The 26,462-nt window shown below is 41.1% G+C and overlaps 1 protein-coding gene across 4 annotated transcripts in view; it reads right to left on the reverse strand.

The window, feature by feature from the left end:
• FGD5 (FYVE, RhoGEF and PH domain containing 5) overlaps positions 1-26,462 on the reverse strand; it is a 117,079-nt gene that overhangs the window by 84,481 nt on the left and 6,136 nt on the right. For all 4 annotated transcript variants that reach the window (XM_052776689.1, XM_052776686.1, XM_052776688.1 and 1 more), the window contains exon 2: positions 18,556-21,502. In XM_052776689.1, the coding sequence (XP_052632649.1) occupies positions 18,556-21,383 (2,828 nt within the window). In that variant the 5' untranslated portion in view covers positions 21,384-21,502. The remainder of the gene's footprint in view (positions 1-18,555; positions 21,503-26,462) is intronic.

Below are 26,462 nucleotides of genomic sequence, written 5' to 3' on the forward strand. Positions count from 1 at the left end.
TTATCTTAGTGACAGTCTGACTTTGGATACAGTGGTGTAAAACTGGGAGGAATTCACCCTGACTTTAGTGGAGTCCCTTTATATTCATACTTGTGATCTTTGAGCAAAATAAGACCCTCTGATTTCACTCTGAACCCCCTGTAAAACTTATTTCTCTCACAAGTCAGTGATAATTTAAGCCAACCACCTAGAACTGCATTAATAAGGAGAAGGAAAAGATAACTCCTGCAGGAAGTGACATTCAACTAGTAATCTGATGGTCTTCTCAGAGTATGAGAAGTACACCTCTGTGGGGAGACCACTATCTGGGAAGCAAAGCTGAAACCCCTGCCCTACTACAAATTATTTTTTATTATCTTTGGCATGTTTTGTAACTTCTTCGTGCTTTGGCTGTCATTTGTGTAAAGTGGTTAATCCCAGAGCAATGTCATGTTTAAAACACAGGTAAGACTGAAGGCTTTGGACACTGTAGATCCCTACCAGCGTCTAAAACAGAACTGCTCTCTCCATCTCCCTTGGGGCACAGTTTTGCTTCTGTTCTTCCTGTTGACTGCAAACTAAAAGGGATTTCACTATTATGGTCCAGTCCTTACATCAAAGAGGGATGGGTACCCCCAGGATCATGCCCATGGTTATTTAAGTTAAGGCACAGAGTAACGTTTACATTCTTGTAGCCAAGCTGAGATACAGAAATCTACCTGGAACCATTTAACAGTCATGTTTGCTAGTGTTGCTGTTTTCTGCTGGGGGTGGGTGTTCTTGAATTATAGGCTCTCAGTTGCTTTCAAGCAGCCAAGCTGGCACGATTTCTGCACAAAGGCACAGACTGGAGAAGAACAACAACAATGGAAGATTTAGGCAGTGCTACTTGCCCAAGGAATTGCAATTTATAAAAAAAATTGCAGATAGACATTTCAGGAAAAGGTCTGCATAAATCATTCTGTGGGAGTTTCGCAACTGGAGCTAGGCAGAACAAAGGCATGTTTGTAACACACAGTGGACTCTCCTGGAGATGCTCAGTGTTGGTGGACTGGTTCTGCTGTCATACAAGCATAATAAATAGTTCTAAAGTTTTAAATAGGTAAGAATCTGGGTCCAGATGTGTTTCATGGCTGCACAAGGACGTTATTGACTACACTGAGCTACATAGAACTAGAATATCTTTAGAAGTCCTGTTCCTTAGTGTCTTTAGGTTTGTACAATACAGCAGCTGCTCTGTACTTCTGCACATATAGTCTTGAAACTCAGAGAACATCTGGGACTACACTATTGATTCTGGAATCTAGCCTGGACTGAGATGTGATTAGGTGTCAATTAGGCAAATGTGATCATAACAGCAGCGAATGGATCCAACTCATTATAATCCTTTCAGAAGATCCAGCTTAGCATAATTCTTAAGTGATAGTAGAAGTGAAAACTCAAAGGAGGATGCCAGCTTGGAAATGGTGTCAGTGAAATGCCAATACAAAACTGAACTTGAATCAATCATCACTTGCTGCAGCCAGAATTTTTAGTGATCTACTTATTAATAGAAATCTGAATTCTTGGCACCTGATTCCAAAAGACGGCAGAACTGGCGGAAGACAGAGGGCTTGGTTTTGTAGTGGGAAACATTCTTGGATTTTTTTAAGCTGTTTGGAGTTGTGTTGGTAAACAACTTAAAATTAGTATTCCTAAAGCCTTTTAGATAACAGAGAAAATGACAGTTCCGAAGCAGGTAATGACAGTTCTCAGTTTTTCTTTTCTTTCTTTTAAAAAAGCAGATTTTATTCTTAAATTAGGAGAAGTAGCAGTAACACACCACTAATAATTCACAAAGTATGAATATGCTACGATACTCAGACAATATATGAATTTCTTGCAAGTGCTGCCTTGCTTAGAAGTGAGGTTACAAACACCTTGCATGATAATGAGTCTAAATAAGAGAATTATTTCTAAGCATTGTTATAGCATTACTGATTTCAATTTCATTCATGCATAAGTAGAACAACAGTTGGTTATGCACATGGCGAACAAGAGCAGAACATGGATTTCAAAAGTGGTATTAGGCTAGAACTTTCCTCTGCCACATGTATTAAGGCAACACACAAGTCTTAATGCCTAGACAGACACACAATTTGTAGCAGACTTTCTGACCTAGGAGTAAGAGGAGTAAAATATGCCTTATAAACTGTGGGGAACAAGAAATATGCAGAGGAATAAGCTCTGTTATGAAACAGCACCCCAATCCGATATGGGTAGAGGAACAAGCCTCAGAAGCATTTTAAATAGAGCTTCCCTAATTCCTCGAGAGAGCTTGAGAGTTTTCCTCCATCCCCCCCCAGATCAAATGACCCCATGCTTGCACCTCCCACACAAGCTGAACTAGCACTGATAGTGCCACCCTCATTGACTTTGCTGATGTGGCAGAGAGCTCAGCAGACAGACCAGCATGGAAAGTGCAGCCCAGCCTTCTGCTCTGAGGGCAAGCAGAAGCAGCCAGCAATATAAGTGGCATCAGAACTGTCAGCCCAGGGAGCCTGTGTAATGATGTGGCCAGAAGCCATGGCCCAGTTATGACAGCTTGAAGCAGGACTACAAAAGACAAGAGCTGGCCCTCATCAAGCAATTTTCTGTGACTTAATCTTCCTTCTGTCTCTGTAATACAGTGTTCTATGTGCAGGCAGATTTAGGATTTGCTCCGCATTTATTGGTTCACTTTCCAGGGGGCAAAACTCTTTCTCTTTGTATGGTATATTATAGTCAGAGATCTGGCAGCATAGCTGTAGTATGGAGAGTCAGGCTGTGCCTCCATTACCATTTGACCAATAAAGCTAGTGTGCATGGCCTGGGTCCTCAACCTGAAACTAGCTCCACACCAGAAAAGTGAATAGGTTTTGCCCATTTAGCTGTCTGAATGGAGTCAAACAAGTCCCTGGAACAACGTAGAGGAAAAGGACATGGCAAAGGTCAAGGAGGAGGATGGGACTAGGCAGTAGTGGAATAGATCAGCTTAAATTGTTTTAACACCATAGTCTGGGCTTTAATGTGGGCTGCACAAGGCCACGGGGCCATGGGGGGTATACACACACCAGTGTATCCTCATGTGTGCACAGTCCTGCTTACCTCTGCAGTGTATTCTGCAACCACTTTGTGCTGTTTACTTTACTTTGTGTGAGGACACCATGGGCAGGAAGACGAGTATATCATACAGTGGATCAGAGAGGAGACCAATGCAAGGAAAGGTAGTATCGATATGAGCCATGGAAAATGCCGTGAAGCTGCCTACTGTCTTTACAGATTTGAAAGTATCCAGGTATGTCCTGTTACCATCTTGTGTTGTGATTCTCTGCAGATGCCTTCTGCCTGCTGCATCAAAGCATGGCTGTTCTCTCCCTACTCTGGGAACGAATGTACACCAGTAGAATAAGATGTGGTAACCTGAGTGATTCACCCACTCCCAGTGGGTTGGCTACATGACTAACATGGGGAAACAGCTGGCTGATATGGCAAAATCACTGATATGCTCAACAACCCCTTGGCAGACAGGCATTGCTTTACAAACTGTGGTGTTGAAACCACTGGCAAAAAAGGTCACTGTGAAAGGTCATGAGGTAACTCTAACCACTCTGAAAAGATCTTGTCTGGCCCTATACCATGTGGTGTAGCATGATGTTTTGCAGCAGGTATGCTGTTCTCTGACCTAAACAATCTGTTCACTTATCACTGAAATGAAAATCAGTATTTTTAAGTAGGTGGTGCTCCAAGACTTTCCAACAAATCTTCCCAACTTTCCATCATGGTCCCATTCTCTGAAGTCCCTGGCCTGTCACACAGATTTCATGGTTCAAGTGATGCCATGTTTATCTATGTGAAAGATCCTCAAATACCTTTTAAAATAGTGTCCTGCTATAGTATTGCTCCTCTTTATGCCTTGAAGCTTTTTGGTTGAATTGTCATCCCATTCACGCAGCTTTTCATCTGAGACACTTACTTCTACATAGACTCTGAAAGTCAAACACTCTGAACTCCTTCACAGCTTAAAGCAGTGATGAAAAAGGTATTTTATCTGCTACATGTAGAATGGCAAACTCTGATTACTGCAGAATCTGGACTGTTAGTTCAGTTTGTAGAGGACTTTACCAGGAGACAACTGTTTTAATTTGCTGCAACATCTGTAGCTTAGAAATTTATTTTTGAGCCTCAGAAAACTGAAAATAAATTATTTCAGATGTTCTATTTTTTTAGATTAAAATTAAGCAGAAATGTGTGCATTTTTGGTTGCCCTGAGACCAAAACCTGTGGGTATTTCTTTCTCCCTATGGCTGGTGTTTTAGGCACTGGGTTGTGAGAAACTCAGAATCTAACTCCCAGTGCTGACTGATTCAAGGTGATCTGGGATGAAAACCAGACCCAGGAGAAGCAGAGACTGGGTTTTCTACATCTTGGGCTACAGCATACAGGAGTTTCCCTTAAACTTTGTCAAAACAGATACATTGTTCACATACAATGCTTTTGTGAATTTTTCCCTTTTGGAAAATGTTTCAGCTTGCTCTATTTTCAGGTGCTAGCCTGAATTATCAGGGCAGTCAAATCATAAACAGCTGTTCAGATCCTCAGAGGTACACATCAAAAGAGCATACCAATGAACCACAAATAAGCATCTGGCACAGTATCGTTTTCTCATCCAGATTCCACTTATATAGCCACTTTTCTGACTATGACAAATTTACCAATGTTTTTCTGACTATGAGTTCTGAATCCAGTTAGAAAAAGATGATACATTTCACAAAAAGAAACTGTCTTATGACATGGCACATATCGTAGATCAAAAATCAGGGGTATGTTCCTGATTATCCTTTCTTTGTTTACTTTTGGCAGTGTAACCTAGTCACTATAACTTGGAACCAGAGTCTTTATGTTCTATTTTCGTTTTATTGCCAGTTCGTTATTCCATACTTTCCATGAAAAATACTCACAGTAAGTTCAACATAATGAACACCATGCTGCCCTGCAGGACTCTTAAGATGGAAGGGGAGTTGTCATTTCCCTGTACTAGCAGGATCAGTTGCTTTATCAACACCATACAGCCAGGTCTGGGAACAAACCAGGGGAAAAATGCAGTGAAGCTAGGGTCAGAAGGAAATCTGTCTAGATGACAATATTCCCTATTAAAAAAAACCAGAACAAAGTATTTTTGGCTTGAGTGAGACTTAACAAACTCCACTCTTACCGCTGTCAGTACTACTCCAGCTGTTTGTGTTGCCACACAGGAATTTGTGCAGATTATACAACCTTTCTTGCCATCGACCAAAACGTCCTTCACTCTCGAGGGCCATTTTCATAGATGGTCAGCCCTGGCCTAAATCTCTCCCACAGAGACTTTCTGAAGCAGTGGTAGTTTGTGCTAAATGTGTCTTAGCCTCATGCTAAGATCCCCAACATCATTTTGCTACTAGGAAAGAGTTGGGGAGTTTTAGACAGCAGATCCCTTGAAACACAAGCTGAAAACTGAGCTGTCTGTTGCTCTCAGGCGAGCATACGCTTGTCCTGTCATTTGGTCATGGGGTAGGAAAACATTGAAAAATGCAATCACCTTTTTCCTGCATCATTGTAATAGTGCTTCTTAGTGCTGGTGCTGCAAGGTTCAGTGACCTCAGGCACTGTGAGGGAGACTGTGGCCGGAATGCTTCTCTCCCCCTCACAAAGACCAGTCCCAAACAAAGCAGTGCCCAGTCTCTTGGGTTTTAAAGTTCCTGAGCAACTGCAAGCTGGGTGTGTATAAATACCTCCCTATCAGAAGGGCTGGGAGGTCTGGCAGCTTTTCCTATCAGTTTTCAGAGAGATCTGAGGACATACGAAAGGAACTGACACTACTAAGAATCCTATCTTCATGGTTGTCCTTCCAGCAGGGATTCCCTTTGGACTTGAAAGCACATATCGAATTTGAGACTCAGCTACCCTCCAGCCTTACCAGGAAAACAAATGGAGCTCCTGGAATTCTAAACTAACCAAGACCTTGTATCTGGCTTTTCTTTCCTGATGTTTATGGGAAACATCAAGTGAACTGAATTTTCTTGTGTTTCAGAGATTCAGCTAGTTGGTAAAGCAGAATATTTCCAGAAGGAGAGAAATACAGCTTAACTGCTGATTTGTAGGGCTGAATGAAAGTACTCAGTGGCTGTCCTCTGTCTCCTAAGACATCAGTTCCAGTTCCCAGATTAAAATTAGAGTTGGCTGCAGTTTAGCTTGGCTGAGGCTTTTTTAGTTGAAAAATCAGGCTTGGCATGATTAAAAATGTGTAGATTTGTGACATTTGGCTGGGAGTAATCTATTAATTAAATCTGGGGCACCCCCCCCATAATTCTGGAAAATCAAACCCATAATAATTCTGCAATACAAAAGTATGTTTTAGTTCAGAATTTACTTCAGTATCTCTATCTTTTTTTTTTTACTTGCAAATGAAAAAATCAGAAAAAATGTTGGGTACTACAGAATTCCTTTATTTTGTTGGGTTTTTTTTTTTCCCTTGGAATTTTCAATTAGGCACACATATTTTATTTCTCTTGCTGCCACTGAAGCAATGTTTTTCCTTAGAACTGCAGTCAAATGGCAAGATAAATTGTTTGTCCAACACAGTTTAAAATATGTTTTTACAGTTTTGCCATCTTACTATATGTCACTCTCACTGTGGCTGTTTACCCTGAGTGTATTCACTGTAATGTGTTTTTGTTTCACTGCCATTGTCCGGATTTTTTAAGCCCGACGATGGGAAAGCAGGAAGTTTTAAGAAAAGATTTTGAGGTGCTCAGTTGTAGCTCACATATTGTCCTTATATATTTAAGGACCAGAAGATTTTACTTCACAGATGTATTGTACTGTATGCAGTCCATTACTTCTGAAGGCATGTGTCCTGGTTTCAGTTGCGATGGAGTTAACTGTCTTCCTAGTGGCTGGTACAGTGCTATGTTCTGAGTTCAGTATGCGAAGAATGTTGATAACACTGATGTTTTCAGTTCTTGCTAAGTAGTATTTAGACTAAAGTCAAGGATTTTTCAGCTTCTCATGCCCAGCCAGCGAGAAAGCTGGAGGGGCACAAGAAGTTGGCACAGGACACAGCCAGGGCACCTGACCCAAACTGGCCAACAGGGTATTCCATACCATGGGACGTCCCATCCAGTATAGGAACTGGGAAGTGGGGGCGGGGAATCGCCGCTTGGGGACTAGCTGGGTGTTGGTCGGCAGGTGGTGAGCAATTGCACTGCGCATCATTTGTACATTCCAATCCTTTCATTATTGCTGTTGTCATTTTATTAGTGTTATCATTATCATTATTAGTTTCTTCTTTTCTGTTCTATTAAACCGTTCTTATCTCAACCCACGGGTTTTGCTTCTTTTCCCGATTTTCTCCCCCATCCCACTGGGTGGGGGGGAGTGAGTGAGCGGCTGCGTGGTGTTTAGTTGCTGGCTGGGGTTAAACCACGACAGCACGTGTGCTAAGGAAGAGACCTTTCTGAGCTCTTCTAGCCAACTCTCAGAACTAGGAATGCAGTCTGATACCTGAAATGTAAGAGAGTCAACAAGCCTCACTGAGAAACTTTCATCAGACACAGCAAACTAGCTATTCTTGAATAGGTTCACCTGCCTAGAGGGCCCATCAGGGAGATGTAGTGGGTTAATACCTGAGTTTTGGGCCCAGATTTACTAAATGTGTTCAAGACATAAGGACAACATGCCAACAGACTGAAGAGGTATTTAATTTGAGACAGCTGAGAATGGCTGGATGGAGACTGCTGAACACAAATCCAAGCAACTATCACTTGTCCCAGTTCATCAGTACCTAGCTGTATTTCCTCTGAGAAAAAGAAGTCTGAGGACATCCCAGTGATACTGATAAAGCTCGTCTAACATGAGTCAGACAAAGCACCAAATGGTGTTCACTGATGATAGGTCTAAATCTGCTTGCTCTAGGCCTTTGAAGGATAGCATCTAATTAACCCAGCCAAGTGAAAGGGTCCTTTTATAAGCTCTTTAAGAGGGGTCTTGGCAAAACAAACGGTTCCTCCTAAATATGTTCTTCCATCCATTAACTCTAATTGGTCGATTAAGATAAAATTAATTGTTGTATGCCACTGAACAGCAAATCTTTAAGGTAGTTTTTACATTAACCCCCCTTGGGTCCTGTAAAAGAAGAATTCTTGTAGAATAATTAAAAATGCGCTGTACATTATAAATAACTTTTCTGGGTGGCACAACAAACCGTAAACTACTAGATTAGATTTGCATTTAAAATGCAATAGCATTCTGTTGTTTTTTGTTACAAATCTAATCTAGAGATACACCCCATATCATTGAGCAGTGGATTCTGGAAAGGCTGCAGAATTGTAATGTGCAATCTCTCATTCAATAAATCTTCTCAGTAAGGTTTTGGGGTGGGTGTAGTAGAGGAGTGCATAGAACACTCATTGACAGTAAAAGACCTGACCACTTCAAACGGGCTGCATCTTGCCAATCTGCAGTCTCATCAGCCTGTCTGCAGTACATGCTTTTTTCTGTGTGGTGCTAGGAATGCTTAAATCACACCAGTATCACTTCTGCGCCCCATAAACATCATCCAGGGCAAATGTGCAATACACAGCAAGCTCTACTCTTGTGTAACTCCACTGAAATGTATTTCTGGTTCATACAGTGGAAACAGAGAAGACCAAGAAGTCTACCCAGGCTTATAAACCCTCAGGACATGAAGATGGCCGTGTGTACACGTTCCTCCTTCTCTGCACTGTAATTTGATCAGAAAAGTGGCCATCAGAATGGAGTCCAGCTGCTAATAAAGCCAACATCCACTGAGGACTTGGGACCACTTCCTGGGAGGTTTATGGGACTGTGATTTCGCATAGACAAAGCCAGAGTTAAAACCAGCATGTTGTGGCTGAGCAGTGGCAGGCAGCCCTCTGAGGCTATGCTGGGATGCATCTGCTGTGTGTGCAGGATGGTGAGGTGCAATGCAAAGCTGTGCTGGGGGAGCATATTGCTTTCCTAACTACCTATACTGTCCCCCCACACCTGCATCCCCAGCATGAACCAGGACAAACAGCTCCATAGATATGAGGAAACAGGAGAGTGGTCATGGAGTTACTGTAAGATTGATACCTAAATCTGGACAATGTATTAAAATCTCTCCTTCAGTATCAATATGACATCACCGATACTGTCCGGAGACACTTCTCAAAGGTGTTTGTTTGAAAAGCTCCACCATCAAAAAGCATTTAATACCTGTCTTTCTGTCCTTTCTGTCTTGGAAAGACAATTCCCCATCCCTCTAATGCCTGAAAATACAAGGTGAAGCATGCCTTGTGCCCAGACCTGAACAGCAAGGGGTTATCTCCCCCGCAGACTGCTCCCTTCTCTGAGCAGCTGGAAGTCCTGCATTAACCGCTATCACCTTCTAACGCCCTGTGGCAATTCAGACAATACTAAAGTAAACAGAAATAAAGACATGACTCATGTCAGAGCTGGCTGTGGCTATTGTCAAGAATTTCAATAGGCTGTGCACAGCCTGAAGTCACGGTATAATACTGGGATCCCTTGCTCTGCAGTGAACGTACAAAACTTTCTGAGTTTTATGCTGCAAAGTGCAACAACTGATGAAAGCTGCTGAGATTTTATTTTCCATCATGTTCACCAAATCACAAGTGAAAATGTCTCTTTCCCTTCTCTCTAGGCTCAATCCCTGATCCTCCTTCCCTCTTTTACAGCATTTTTATGGGATTTTCTCCCATCTACAAGATCCAGAGAGCAGTACATATTCCACATTGAGATAAAGAAAAGCTATGTATAGATTTATGTATGTATAAGTTTTTAAAAAGAATTTGTTTCTTTAAAAAACCTCTCACAATGCTTTTGATCACCATGTTTCTCCTTGGCTTAATAACTGTCAGCAGAATTCCATACAACAGACCCATACAGGTTTTTAAGGGACGTGAGCCCCATTAGTAGACCACTTCTGTGCTACCTCCATAATTAACATTACCACTAGCCCTGGGAAGCACTTGACCTATAAGAAGGATATTCTCTCTCTTTTAAAGCTTCTCATCAGTGCTACGGGTGCATGCTAGCTTAGTGTAGGCACAGAGCAGTGATTTATGGGGCAAAGAAAAAGGAACTGAACAGCAGCTAGGGTTTGTTTCTCTGAGAAAGCAAAAAGGAAAGGATGGGAACATCTTTCCCAAAACAACTACCTGAAATCTAGGCTGAATCTGTAGCTCAGGGCTTAATTTTCCTCCTAAGTCCAGATGCCTTGAGAGCCTGCTTTGCCTAGGTTTGTCTCCAGGTCTAGTCTAGAGTTAACTCACTTCTACTCCAAATGCGGGGTAAAATAGCATGAACTAATGTCAGCAGCATTGTTATTATTGTATACAGCAGTAAGCCAAAAGACAGTTTGAACAGTGTTGAAAATGGGTATCTTTTTTGGATATCCTCTGACAGCCATGCCTGTACTGAGCAGCTCTAGCTGGGACAAGCAGAAAAAACAAAGCATTTGCTGATTTTACCTTGACAAAATTCTCCTTGAGTTTTACCCTCAACAAGAAATGATGGTAACCGGGCGGCTCTTTGGGATGAGAATAGTATTGATATGAGCAGCATGTGGGCAAGCATATTACAGTGCAAAACCTGCTCTTCAGCTAACAAATTATATGGCTTTCTTCTGCCTCTATCTTCTAGAAAATTTCAGAAACATCTGGAAATTTGGTACTACTTCTCCTTTCACAAGTCCTCCTTGTGTATGAGGCTCTTTTGCTTCTCTCTTTAGAATTCTCCCCCCTTGTTTGCTCTTTGTTGAGGCAGAAACAACCATAGCCTTATGGTTTCCTTAGGGCCACAGTTCAACTGAATTAGTTATCAATGGAAGGGGCAGGTTGCATCTGTATTAAAAGCAATCAGGTGCTTTAGCTGTATGTATTGCTGCTGCTGCATTTATCCAAAGAGTGAAAGGCTTCAGGAGTTTCTAGTGGCCATTCTCTGTGCTCATCTAATGCAATACCACAGCTGTATTTCTCAGAGCTGTTCAAAATGGTGACATTGCTGTTAGGATTCTCCTGCTAGCTGCATACCGGCACACTTCAAATGCTAAACCACTGTCACACCTGCTTGTGCTACTTGCTCAGACTTTACCAAGAAGCCCTAATCCTTTTCTGATCAGAAATTATATGCTTTGCCAAAGTGATGATTCCTGCTTGAACCCACTCTACCTGCTCCTTTGGTTTCACAGAAAGCCTTTGCACTGTAGAACTGCTGCAGGAATCAGGCATCAGGGGAGAAACAAGTCCTACACAGACAATAACCTGCCACACCCTGAGGGAGTGCTCCTGGGGAACTTTTGATCTGCAGTAGAGTTGCTATATGGGATCAGTAAATGCACAAATTTAAGGACCACTCCTTCCCTGGGGCTGGGAGTTCAGCGATAACAGTAAAACTGATGTGCAGCTACAACTAACTGTCTTGAAAAGGCTTTTTGTTCCCTTTCCCCAGTGATCTCCCCAAAACTTTGGTTGTGTGCTAGGATCCGCAGTGTTAATGTCCCCCGAATAGCAGGGAAAACACTACTTGCAACAAGAATTACTTGGGAAAGCAGCATTGTCAACTGCAGAGGGCACATCTACCTGCTTTCTCGCTGAAGACACTGAAAAGTCCTTACTTGGTCAATGACCTTTGGTCAAATCACTGTATCTGACTGTTTTACCTCTTGCCATTTGCATTACTTAAATCAGGTCACAAATTGGGACTTCCTTCCAAACGCAATATAAACCCCAAGAGACAGAGTAGCAGGAAGATGTTTTTGCATTTGGCAAGATGCATTCACTGAAACCTGTCAAAAAACTTGATTCCATGCTCCAGAGTTGCACACAATGTTCCTGACAGAACCACAGGCAAAATCTGCACCCCCAGCATCAGCTCCACTGACTGTCCAAACTTGAACTGTCTATGGAAGAATGACCGTTTGAAGGGCCAAGCTCAGCTATTCTTAACTGCATTCAAAGTAGCAGGGAATTAGCATCTCTATGTTCATGTTTTAATGACAATAACCTTCCAAGCAGACTGTGTTTTGTATTTAAGGACTTTTGAGTGCTACGTAGTTCAGCCATAGACACTGGACGGCATGACGTCTACAATTAATTCTCTAACATGCATACTATCTCGTCTTTTACTCTATGCACTTTTTCTTTCTCACCCATTTTCTTACATAGGCTTTTACAAACACACGTCTCTGTGACTACAGCACATGGGTCCAGTGATCACTAGAGGGGAGGAAGGTTTTGCCTACTTACCCTCTTATTAAAGGGTAAAAGTCTTTAAAGGAAAAGAATGGTAATGACATTTATTATTAAAAAAGTGCTTTCTGCTTACAAGCAATAGAGATCTGTAGGGCCGGACTCTAAATTCAGCCATCTTTTGTAAAATCCTTTGAAGTCTTTTTTGATTGTCTGATTAATATTTGAATGAAAGGGATCTCTAACCAATTGTGAAGAGAGTTCCTAAACTCTTCTAATACCCTTTACAGAAACCTTTCCAGCTCTCTCATACTCTTGGAATGAGTTTAACTGTGTGAATTTGAACTGGCAGTAAAACCACCCTTTTAGAAACAGTTCTGGTTTCTTTTCTAATGGGAGAACAGAGTTGTTTTATGAACCACAGTTACAGCTACATTTTTCTTGAATGACAGATTGAATATGTGAGCCACAACCTTACAAAATACTTATCTCCAGAACTTTTTGGCAATGAGGAAAGTATACAAAGGCTATGATCAATGGCAATCATTTGAAGGCAGACACTCTTGCAGGCTTCAGTCATATCATGCTTGGGGATTAACTCTGTAGTGCGGGTATTATTTGACCTACTTTAGAAGTTAAATTATTTCAAATGTCTTCATTAATTCAAAGAAAAAGAAAATGGAGGAGAGTGGGGAGAATAAATTGATGAAGAAAATCCGATTGATTCAACTAATTTAAAAAAATGAAGAGGTGGCATCTTCAGCTTCCCCCTGCTTTAATGGGTGCAGCTGCATGCAGGTTTAATTCAGCTCACTCTGCTGGACTTCATAGGAAGAACAGTCCTGAACATTTGCTTCTGCCCTTTTATGCATCAAACTTTCAAGTTGTGCCTCTCTACTCTGAGCATTAAATAACAGCCTTGCAGGTTAATTGGCATCCTTACTGAGCCTCAGTTCAGCAAGTGCTTGTCTAATTTTTAAACATGTTAGAGATGCAGATAAAGAGTGGAGCTGAATTCCACTTCAGCCTTTGATAAAGAGCTGATGGATTCTTTCAGTAGTTATTCTCAAATAATATCAGGTACATTTATTAACCTCATGAGTGTTTCTCCCCAAATAAGCATCTCTTTGCCTGCTTGCCTGTTTGTCCTTCACTGCAGTATCTGAGCACCTCTGACATGCTGCCACTTTGACAAACCTAGCAGTATTGCTGTATTGGGTTTTCTAAGAACCTTCTTTTTATTTGGAAACTTGCTGGTCTTTTATGTAAATTAAAGCACTGTGAATTTCCTTGAGGTTATATAAATGACATTGATTCACAATTATGACAAAATATATATAATATTCCTGTATATTTCTTTTACTATTTTAAATATGACAACACTGATTGTCCTTTCTTGGTCATTGCTATTTTGGTGTGTGCACTATTTATATTGAAGCTTCCATTACATAATTATCGCTAGATTTTCACTTTATCCTTCATATGCCGTGCTTAGATACCACACTGTGCCTCTCTAAGAGTTCATGATTTATTCTTATATAACATATGTACTTCTCATTAGAAGGAGTAGAGATAGCCAGGAGTATGACATGTTGTGCTATGTTGGAGGAAATTCACTCTAATGGTTTAAATTTCACCTTAAGCTTAAGGGCATATGAAGGTCTGAGTAGCATGTTACTCAGACCATTTTTAGGCAGAGCATTCATTTTCTAAGATGTTTATTATCCTCAGCTTTTGTTAGGCTTTTTTTTGCATATGTTACAGAAGGGTAGGGAATAGGCAGTCATACGGACTGTCCCTGGCTGCAGTCTTGGAGCTAATCAGTGACTGATGACCTACAGGGAGCAGAGAGGCATAATTTGATAGAACATAGGTTAATAAATCCAGTGGTGAGGCAAGGGGACAGCTAAATACTCACTGGACGGGGAAGTAACTGCTCATCCACTGCATTTTTCTCCTTTTAAGGGAGGGGGATTTGCATTCCCTATGGCCCATCAACCATAGGCAGTGGTTCTATTGCTGTCTAACTAGAATATGATTTTGGTATACATTTTGGAATTGGTCTGTGCTGACGTAGTCCATGTGATCTTGGTGTGGGCCTGGCAGAAGCCCAGACTGATGATGCCTATGCGCAAAGAGGATTGCTTACAAAATTTTTAACATAGCTGCTTACCCAAGAGGCATCTTTTCCAATGCTAGCACTTCAGATGCTGGCACTGTTGTATCAGTCTCTAAGCACCTGTGTGTTCCTGCTTCAGTCTGGCCAAATTAAAGGAAACGTATGGCTTGTTTGACACATAAAGCACATCTTTTTCCTGACTTTCTACTGAAGACAATTTTCTCTCCGTCTTCTTGAAGAAGCACATCCCTTGGGAATAAAACACATTTACAAAGGAATAGGATGCTGAAGAGGTGATCAGCTTTCTTAATCATACTAAAGCTGAGAAGCATCAGATAGGTGTCATATGTCTTGAAAAGCAGGGGAAAGTCGGAGCCTTGGGAGTAATTTACAGGCATGAGACTGCACTTCTAGAGACTTACTAGGAATTACCATGAACCTTGGTGTAATTGCACGGAGCACTGGAATCCCCACACTGGCCCCCAAGAATTCACTTGAGAGTCAAAGTCTGAGCAACTCCTGCTGTTGGTTAAGTACAATAATCAGACTGAGCTTCATCTAGTATGTATCAATGACCATTTTATGTAGAAAGATATAGGAATGTACAGGTAACAGCAACATGGGCATTTAGTTCATTTCTTAGGAATATTCAACATTGCAGTGGGATTAGCTGTGGAATTGCAGGTGTACTCCTTTTAGTCCTGTCTTCTCCCTATCTTCTTTCCTCTCTGGATTTTGAGCATCTTAGCAGAAAGAAGGATTGAGACTTAGCAAACCTGGTAAATCCAAATTATGGACTCCTAAGTAGAAACCAAAAAGGGGGAATGAAATTCTGAAAACACCCAACCTACGCCATCTTCCTGACCTTATCTAAACCCTGATAAAAGACACTCTCCATCTCTCCTAAAAGCACTGGAAGTGATACTGTGGTAGACTATGAAATGAGTGTTTGAGGTATTTGTTTCCCATCCCCTTGAGGTTTATCACACTGCCATATGCATGGCTGATGCTCTGAAGGTCAAGCTGGGTTAGTGAAGCTATTCTTTAAGACATGTGCCAGAATACTTTAATGAAACTGACTTTAATCAGATGAAAGTTTAGTCAGTAACTTTGGTGAAATTGCTCTAACTTACAGCTGTTGAGGGTCAAGGCAATGCTATAGGTTACTGTACTGTCTCAGAGGTGGGGCGCAGCTGTCTTTCTTTCAGCCTGAACAATTGGTTTGTGCTGCTTCGCACTTTGTAGTGCAACTCTTCAGAGAAGAGGGGTGGCTAGAAAGTGACTTTTCAAAAGCAAATGAAAATCAAGTCTGATTCAGGCTATGTGGACTGGGGAAAGATCAGGGGAATTTTGTCCAGTTCCACTTATGTCCCATTATTTCTACACTGTACAGAAGGTTAATGATGACCTATATTGTCATACACCCGAATCAGAGTTTAATTATTAATACCAGATAGCTAAACTTTGGGGATACACAATAACTGCCCTTCAGGGAGCAATATTGCCAGTTCTATTCTGGCAATGGTAATTCTAAGTAAAGATATATTTCTAGAACATTTTCGTTATTGGACTTTTTCTATAAACTCGATTGCTTCTAATTAGAAATTATTGGTTTAAATCTACTCCACATGGTCTTTCCTTTTAAGCAAGAAAATTAAACAGTGAATCTCCTCATCTGTCAATTTCTGTAAGCCCCCCTCCTGCCCTGCTTTTCCCCAATCACACACAGTAGTGGGGTTCCCAGATTATTATAATCTTTTATAGCACTCTCACATTCTGTTCTCTGAAATGTAATAAAAGACTTGTACGTGGCCATTCATAAAAAACATTGCAATTCCATAAGGTATCAGCAGATGCTAAATTCCAGTGCTCTGCAGGTGAATGCACCAAAGAGAAGTTCACGGGCTCAAGTCTCACGTATTGCAAGGGTTTAATCCAACGCACTTGTACTCTCAAATGGTTGAAATAAGCCTCAGGATATGAGCAGGCTGGAGTTCAAAGTAATTTTTAACCCTGTGTAGTTGTGGTAGAGCTGTGTTTGATAGGTATTCATATTAGAAAGCTTAAATCCATTGAGAGATATTTTAGGCAGAACCGCTTTAGCAGGAAAAAAAACATCCATGTCCATACATCATGTACACATGTGTAAATAGGTTCATGTACATGTACTTGTACAATTTGCTTTGCTTTATGATTAGACCATACACTGTTTCTGCAAGTATATTATGCCATTGGATGTGTATTACCCATTTACATTTCATCAAAGCTTTTCAGGCATGTCTTTGTCCAAAACATCCTGACAAATACATCAAATAATAGCTACCTCAGCAGCAATGTATGTATATTGCTGTCTGCCTGGTGCTCTTCCCCTCCACCTCAGTTATTTTGATAAAGGGGTTGTTCAGGAGCCTAGCCTTCATTTTTCCCCCAACAGCAAAAAATGCATGCACAACAAGCAGCAGACTGAAAAATTATGTTCACGCCTTGACCTTGAGACTTCCTGAACCAGTTTGGATTGGCTCTCCCTTTGAAACAACAGGCTTCCACAGGAAGTTCATAAATGGGCCCAAGTCACAGCAATTGACGTAGTTTTAATATTTTTAACTTGGTTCTTCAAGAACTACCTAAAATGGGGGGCGTTTCACGGACACAAAGAACTGGCCAGCTTTTCCAAGAGCAAACATCAGTGTGCTGGGAGCAATGCAAACCTTTGAAAGCAGTGTGACTAATGGGCCGTCAGGCCCTGCTAACACAGCTTCTGCTGAGCACTGCTCTGGGGCTGTGGCTGTGTGCATTGTGAAGCTGCACTGTACTCCACCATGTGCCAGTGTCAGCACCACTGGGGCTCCCAACACTGTAGGCAGCCAACATCTCCAAAGAGCTAAACCACAGGCCTGTGTCCCAGACCCCTCAGCTTCAGGCATGTTTGGATCCACAGCTTAAGCACTGATGCAGTTGCTTTGCCCATGTCATACTCGCCTCCCTCACCCGCACCAATTCTCGCCTCTCTCAGAAAGACAAAGCACTGTACATCATTCTTGTCTTAGAAATGGTTTGCAAGACTCATTCAGAGGTGTTAAAGAAAAGTCCTTTTACTTCCCAACTCTGAAGTATTGAAAGAGGTATGTGTGAAACACCCACGCTTTGATCCATTCAGAATGACAGGGCAAAGGACCAGAAAAAAAAAATGTTGCAAAGAAACAGGAGTATTAAATCTTTAGAAGAAGAATGATGGATGAAAATGGACATGAAAACCTTGCTTTTAAGATGTTTATCTTTTTCACACAGCTCTAACAAAGTGCAACTGCATTAAAGATACTCCTTTTCATTCATTTGCTTTGCACCTTGTTTTCTTATTACCTGTTTAACATGAACTTAATGGAAAACACTCTTCTTATTTACATCTCTACACTCCACTGATTGTATGCTATAATCTGACGACAGATTCAAATTCAAATTCAAAGGTTTTAAGTGCATTGTTCCTATGTAACTATGAAAAGGACATTTCTTGTTTGCAAATAATCTAATGGAATGGGATGAAAGATTGTTATTAATGTTAGCAATGCATATGATTTCAGACAAAGCTATTTAATTCATTTATAAATCAGTCACTCTGTCAAAGGGCCATAATGATAGGCTTTAAAACAACTTTTGAAATTAATTGTCTAGTCTGATTAGTTCATGATTTAGGATTTTCTGTCTATACTTAACTGATGTACTTTGCAAGATAAATTATATATATATTGTTGCTTCGAGAAATTGTCAGGAATGAAAAAAGGAAGCAGGACCCCTTCCAGCAAATAGGCTCTCTTTTCATTCAGTCAAGAAGTCAGAAACCTTTCTTACTGAAGAACAAAGCAAGCTCTCCCTGGCCCCCCAAGCCAAAAAAATTAGATCCATTGGATAAACCAAATATTTTAAAATGTTCTTTGGTTTTATCTGTAAACCATAGGATCTAGATCCACTGGACTTGCTAGTATACATTTACAAGGTAAAGAGTTAATTTGGTGTCTTTTTTTTTTCACTGATAAAGGCTTATCTTGTAGTCTTCCAATCTTTCTTGTAAACATTTCCTGAGAGGGGGTATAAGCCAAGCAACATGGAGGATATGCCTACGATACCTAGCAGGGGAGGCCTTGCCTGTTTGGCCAAGGCTAGCAGGTCTTACATAATAATTTATTACAGTACCTTTCTGTTTCCTGGTCTGTGGTTTGCTGCTTGTTCTCAAAGCCAGTGAAGCTGCTCATATCCACATAGCCGTCATTCTCATTAGCAGCAGATAATGCCCTGCTGGGATCTTCAAAAAACTCAGTAAAAGTTCCGGCTCTGGTGGATCTTCGAGGAGGAATTTGTATGTTTTCATAGTCAGAGCTCATAGCAGGAATGTTCTCATAGTCAGATGTGTCAGCATTGGGAAAAGAAATGGACCTAGGTTTCGTTAATGGAAGTGGCATGAAAGGAGGTCTGGACCGGTCCTCGAAGGACTCCACCCTTGACACACTCCTGCTGAATGACTTGGGCGTTCCTTTTCTTTTACCATCCTTATAGAAAAGAACAGCTGAAGGAGACTCAGATGCACGAAGCTTCCCCACATGCGATTTTAGCTGAGGTGAGCTACTTAGGCTCCGCCTGTCCAGCTCCATCAGCCTCGGAGGCCCATGATAGCTGGACTCTGATGAGGACCTTGAAGAGGAAACATTAACATCTACATGGACTTTACTTTCAGTTTTCTTCTTGAATTTTAGAGTGAGGAACCTCTTAAAGGAAGATTTCTTTTTCTTGGAATACTTATCAGCTGAGTCATTCTCTATCAAAAGTGAAGGGGAACTTTTAGTGATTGGCTTTTTGGTGATGTAGGCAAGTTCAAAAGGAGGTGGTATATCAACAACTGAGGATGGAGTAGATATGCCACATGACGAAAGATGATTTCTCTGGGAAAAACTACCTGAGGAACCATTGACACAAGGCAAAGACAAGTTGTCTTCTGTCCTTTTTATTCTACCATCATCCAGTACACAGCCATCACTTTCTCTGTAAACAGAGACAGGCATCTCTCTCCCTTCAACAGAATAAGATCGAGGATATAAAATGAAACGTCTTGACTTGGTTGGTAATGCCCTGTTGGCTTGCATTGGTTTTCCTTCCACTGAAAATAAACTGTTGCTTAAATCTTTGGTCCCAGAGCCATTGCGGCAACACAGTAAATCAGTTTCAGGTCCAGTTTCTTCTGGAACTGTTTCTGGGACATAGCCTGGCATTTTCCCAGAAAGCGACCGTGTTCTAGTGACAATGCTTTTACGATCAATGGGCAGCAAGTTGTTTTCACCATCCATGCCTAATTCATCCCTTTTACTGTGATCAGCTCCTAAATCAGTCTGCCCATCATGAGCAATTTCATTTTCTGCAGGAAGCACATAAGGGTCATCTAGGGAATCACTGCTAGTTTCTCTTTCCTCTGATTCTTCAGGCACAATGACCACTTCAGGGACTGCTAGATTTTCATGCAAGACATGTTTGGTCCCACATTCTACATTCATTTTGCCATGCTTACAGACTTCTAACTCTTCCTCAAGTGGGACCTGTTGAGGCGGACTTGGGACACTCTTGCTGAGGCTGTTTGCTTCCACCTCATTGTCTTCAAGTTGCAGCTCAACTGACTTAGAGGTTTCCACAACACTTTCACGATGCTCTTCAACAGTCACATCTTCCAGTTCTGTCTCCATCCCTGGACTACTAGGTAGACTATCAGAGATCACACTGTCTTCATCCGGAGAGGTCCCTTCTGTTTGAAGATTCTCATTTGAATGTTCCATGGGTATTTCCTCACCACATTCATTCTCACAAGGAGCAATTTGACAGCCATCATCCATATTCTCTGCATTCACAGTTTCTTCTTCTCCTTTCCCAGTGTCTTTCCTTGCTTCACAGGCTACCTCTGATGTCTTCTCCTCACCTCGCCTCTCAGTGATCTGGCAGCCATCACTGGCATTTCCTGTGTCTGTATTATTGTGCTCATCTGGGTCTGCTTCCTTCTCTTCAGCTGCTGCTTGATGGATGGACTCTCCTAAACCTTTTTCAGCATTGGGTTCATCTTCACATGGTTCTAAGCCAGGTGCTGTTTCTTCACTGGCCTCATCAGGCAGCATGTCAGGGCTTGCACAGTCATCATTTTCTAACTCCCCTTCCATGTTCAAATCAAACTCTGCATGTGTATTGTGGTCAGCATCATGTGCTAGACATGCATCTCCCTTTTCTAAAATCTCAGGCAGTTCCTCCTCCTCCTGCCCTGCCTTCTCACAACCTGGGATTGATTCACCTGCAGGTAGTGGCATTACAATGGTATCTTTACAGATATCACCCATTAGTTCCTCATGTCTATTCAAAATGTTATCACAATCAGTCTTACAATCACCATTGTCCTTAACCAGTTCCAGGTTGTTAGAAGTTTCCTCCTTGTTTTTGGTTTCACTACAATCACCTACAACATCCTCATCTTCATCTACATTCTTGGAAGCGTCATTATCTCCATCAGGGGCACCTGAGGACTCCTCACAAAGTGCTTCGGACTGGTCACAGTCTCTGGTTGACTCTTCAGAGTCTGCTTCCACTGGTTCAGCAATATCTGAAGAGTTATGGTGCTCATCTTCAGTGACTTCTCGATTACTGGTATCCTCATCATTAGCAATGTTATCCTCTTCCTTCTCTACCTCTTCTGGAGTTTCTGAGACTTCATTTTCCATAGAGCAGTCTAGGTTCTGATCATGATCATGTTCCAAGTCATTACAGTCTTTGCTGGTCAGCTGAGCTTCAGGAACTACAATGTATTCATTCTCTGCCTCAGATTCTGGGCAATCAGCATTGCATTGGTTTCCTTCATACAGCTCTCCATCAAGACATACCAGTTTCCCATTTGAGCATTTATTTAAGTTATTGTTGGTATAAACACTGGATTTGCCCTCAGTGTCAGCTGAGAATTTTGGCTTGGGAGCAATAGGTGGTTTGGGACCCCTAGACATAGAGTTTGGGCTATGAAGAATATCAGCCCTTGGCAGTGAAGGAGAAAATTTGGAGACAGCTACCGGAGAAAGATGACCAATAATCTTTGGTTTCGGTGCTAGTGGTGGCTTTGTGATTTCTGGAGAAAAGAGAGAAAAGCCATGTTAGTCATCTTGGTTTCTTATTAAAGCCAGCAGAACATATCCTACAGTAGACTTTATCTTAGACCAGTGAATTCTAATGCAGAAGGAGTCCGGCCAATAAAAGGCTCAGCTCTGAAAAGAGAACCGAAGGAGCAAAGCACATGCACTGTGCTTCTATGTGGCACTGTAGCTATTCTAGGCAACACGGTTTAAGGTCAAAACTGAACTGAACTAGATGCAGCCCTAGCACACCTGGGGAAAGATGTACAGCTGCAGAGCCAAGGATGTATCATACACAGATACCCACAGATGGGTAACACCTCCCACACTCAGAAGTGCTAATGACATTAGAGACCTTTTGGTTCTGCCCCAGAAATATGTTTGCCCTAAGATTAAGTATGAACACTTCGATTCATCGATGCTGAAGTGTTTCACAGCAATGAAAGAAATGCCTTTCAGCCATAGTAGCTGTTCTTATAACACAGTACAAACACTTTGTAGCAATGATTTTAATTTCAATATGTAGTTTGCAGAACTTTAGCACTGAACAAAATTAGTTCTACCAACAGATCAAGGTTTAACTCAACCCAGCCAAACTGAAGTGAACACTTGGTGCCCAGACACACAGTCTTCCCATCTGCCATTACCATGACAACAAAATAACGAAGTTACATTTTGTTTGTCAAACAATATAATCATGAGGGATAAGATGGTTTGCTAAAAGCTTGGCTAATACTTTACATTAATTATGCAGCTGAGCTATAATGCACTGAATGAAATACTTCAACCCAAAACATGAAGAGAGTTACTGGTTTAAGCTTAAGTTCAGTTTTCAGTGTACAGCTTTTTCAGTCCTTTCTTTAGTCAAAAGATCCTCCATCCTCCTGTAAATGACAGGACCCCTTGCAGGTACAATCTTCTCTGAACATCAAAATATACTTTTAAAAAGTGAATTATCTTGCAAAATAAGGCCAGTCAGGGTCTCTAAACTATTTCTAGTGGAAGTGCTGACACGCGTGTAGGGGAATTCAAGCAGACTGACAATAAGCTAGATTGAAGCTATATGAATTAAGTCATATATGGCCATTTTACTCACAGTATAGTTTACACGCCACAGCCATTTCCAGCTGTCTTGGTCCTGAAATTAATATTCTTTAAATAACTAAATGAAATGCTGAAAGGCTGCATAAATAGGCAACAATAGGGATCCTCCCTCATGAGATTTTAGATAAGATGAAATATGTGGTGTGAAGAAGCCAGCACACCAAATGGTTACAGATGGTAATAAGTAAAGAGAAGGGGTTTGCTCTTACTAATGTTTCCTAGCCATCAGTAGGTAATTACATGGTTAATCAATCAGAAATCTCTAATTCTTTTTATAATTTTGATTAACACATTTTAGTGGAAAAAGGGGAGCTCTCCATTGTAAGAAAAAGCACAGGACAAACTATTTCACCATGAGAGAGACAGGAACAATTTTTTATGCAAAATCTTCATGCCCTACACACAGGAAATAAGGCAACAGCATCTCAAGACACACCATTTGGGACATGAGTCCTATGCGAAATTCTATCCTAAATCATGGTATAAGTTTCAGGAAGTGTAGCTACTGTGCTGTTATATTTTGAGTATTTTGGAATGCAGACTTTTGACATGTGGAAGTGAAGACAATTAAAATTCAGCTGTGCACCATACTGAGAAAAAAGTAATCCTGAACGCAAACTGCTTAAAAATGATTCTCTGATTGTTCTGATATTTGGTGTCATGGTACTTTTCTTATTGTTATCTTAGTCCAACTGGAGTAATTTGTATTGAACTAATACTGGCATATTTGGTTAGACTCCGGGAGATATAAGAGGTTGTTTCTTTGGATCTTCTTAACCTTGCTGAAATTTCTCCCAATACTTAGAAAGATGCTGACAATTCGGCATTCTGATGTAGTCAGAAAACAGTCTTTCTAGAATTATGAGACACCAAAGAGATTTCATCTAAGTTCAAAACTGAGTCAGTGGTCTCAGCTCAGCCCAGAAGGAATGAAAAGTCTTTTCTAATCAGGCACCTTATTGCATATGCTGATTAAGAATTATTCTGTATCTGGGGTTTTATCCGATCCAGCTTCATGTGTGGGAGGCTTAAAACAACTTGTGGAAAAGGAGGGAGAGAGAACTGCATATTCACCACTCTCCAGTACTGTAGTGTGTACTCTTGTTTCACAGTATCCACTGCTGCTTTGAGCTGCAGGGCATCTGTCTAATTACTGAAATCACAGAATGGGTAGCTAATCTTTCCCTACAGATTATTTTGGAAACGTTATGTGCCAAACACTTACTTCACCGTTGCTGAAGTACCATCACTTCTGTTGCAGCCAGCAGCAAGTCTGCAGCAGTTGAAGGCTGCAGAGTGCTGACAACAGTTGCCAGTTAAAAACAGGGAGGGAATAGAAGTGGGTTGAGTATCTCATAAGCCTGGCTCCCCAGGGAGATCTACTTTTTGCATTTTTAAATCAGTTGTTGCAATGACTGAACACTCCAAACTAAATTTCTGGTAGCAAAATGCATGAAATTCTTATTAGCTAAAACTAAGTCCTCACACCTTTCCCAACAGAAATCAGTAATGGACCACTTACCGCCATAATGAGGCATTTTTAGGGCTAACTCCAAGGAAGAAACATAACTTTGGAGGTACTATGCCACTTCCTGCAGTGTCTGGCTTTTCCTAGGAATGTCTATCCAAGAGTAGGACACAAATATATCTACTCCATTCCTGGGATGTGACAAGGCTTGAGCACAGTCTCTGCATTCTCATCCTTGTCCTTGTCAGACATGGTGTCTGTACTGAAACACTGAGTAATGAGAAAAAGACTGGACTGTAGAGAATGCCAGGATCTCCCAAGCTTTGTCTCATAAACAAATCTGAAATAAAATAATGTAATGAACTCGTTTCCTCTATGTAAAATAACCATGCATACATCAAGTTAAAAAAAAAAAAAAGCTTAAACACAGTTACCCACTTTCTCTCCGTGATAATTTTCTACAGCAAAAGGAATCAAGTAATCTTGAGTTTTTCCTTCTGCTACCTTCAGTAACACTGCTAGTGGAAGAGAACTTATGGTAATGGACCCTGTTCATAGTATGGTAATAATAGGCAATGTGATATCCTACTGTTACCCACTTGTGCCAGCTACTGGTCACAACTGATTCCTTCCATAGTTTTTTTTCTAACTGCTCTGTGTGTTGATCTTGCCTTTCACGAGGCTTTTTAAACAATTATTTTCCTTTTTTTGGGGGGTGGGGGGAGGTAGTGGGAGGAGTACAAGTGTTTGTTTAAAAAATAACCCAAACAATTGCTGAAAAGAAAGCACTGCTGTTTGCCTTTTATCACAACAATTTCATTCTGCTTCAATTTCTGCTTCCTTTGCTGTCTGGGCCACTTGAAAATTTCTGGCTGTAACTTCTAAATGGACACAAAACAACATTGCACCGTAAGGAATGTGTATGTTCACAAATAATTGTGCATGTTTATTTTAGGATGTGTTTTATGTTGGAGGGAGACACACCCACCTTGTGCTTAAAAGGAAACTCTTGGGGAATAGGAATTTCTTTAGCCTGCTCCTCCCCTTATTGTTCAATGCTTCCTTGTACTGACAAGGACCGCTTCCTCTCCTTACCCACCTTCCTTCAGGCAAACCTGCATTTCAGCATGGTTTCATTCCTGCCATGGCCCATATGAAATTACATTACCCTCGTCCCCTCCAAGTTTCTAAGCAGTGAACAGTAGCCTAGCAGCTCTCCTGGAATGGCAATCAACCCATATGGCCTCCACTGTTCAAGTGTTTCTTTGAAACAATAAACATTTTGTAGTGAGGTATTGCCTGAAACACTGCAACTACCCACTTTAAAAAGTTCTCCCGATTTAGGAATTAGCCTAGAATTTAATTAAGGCTTACAAGGGACCATGTCTACCAACACCACTACCCCCCATCAAGCATCTGGTTTGGGGGTGAAGACCTAATTAAACATGGAGGTTTCACATTTGCGGGGATATTTGTAGACATGTCCCAGGCCCATGGTCTTTGATGGTCACCCAAGAAACGACTTAGCTCCACAGTGCAGATACTAGTTCCAGCCTTGACTGGTGCCATAATCCAGTTCAGAAATCTCTTAAGATGCTGAAAGTAGCTTTTTCTGACGAACAAACTTTTGTGGACCTGTGTTTTCTTCACGCCTTTGGCATTAATTCTATGCTAAAATGGGAGAGACATTAAGGACAGAGGACAGAAATGCACTGCATAGTTCAGGGACCTGCAAAGCTTTTGGATGGAAGTGACAACCCAGGTGGAGGGACCACATTGCAACAGTAGGATGAGACTGCACCAAACCTAGAATCGCAGTGGAAACCAATGAACACAAGTCCTGTCTGGCACTGCTTCTGCCCATGAAGAAGGGATTGAAATTCACAATGGAAAAACAGGAGGTAGAGGGAGAATGTCCAGACAAGGGTATCAGAAAGTCTCGTTCAGCTCTGATCAGGAGCTGTATAATTTCACTCAGCTATATCAGAATAAAGTTAAAACTTGTCTTCTATAAGGCTTTGGTCTGAAGTCAGCTAAAGGTGGACTATATACCTTAGTATCATCCTTATCTTATTCCTGTAATGAATTGCTCACTTTTAAAATAAAGCCCTTATTTCCAGTTAGTGCTGCCTGGCTTCTATCTCCAGCATTTTGTTATTGTTTCTTCCACTGGATTAAAGACCCTTTTATTATTCAGTATTTCTCTAGGGAAGACATATACTTCCCTACAGCTATGTCCTGGTACATTCTTCTTTTTGGTAAACTGAACAAATGAACTAATTATTGCAGTTGGACAATTTTGCCTTTCCTGAAGTCTTTTCTTTTGGATTTTTTCTGAACCTTTTCCAATTTTCCAATAGCCCCTATAAAATACATGGGGCAGA

The sequence above is a fragment of the Harpia harpyja genome, chromosome Z (assembly GCF_026419915.1).
Source record: "Harpia harpyja isolate bHarHar1 chromosome Z, bHarHar1 primary haplotype, whole genome shotgun sequence".
Lineage (NCBI taxonomy): Eukaryota > Metazoa > Chordata > Aves > Accipitriformes > Accipitridae > Harpia > Harpia harpyja.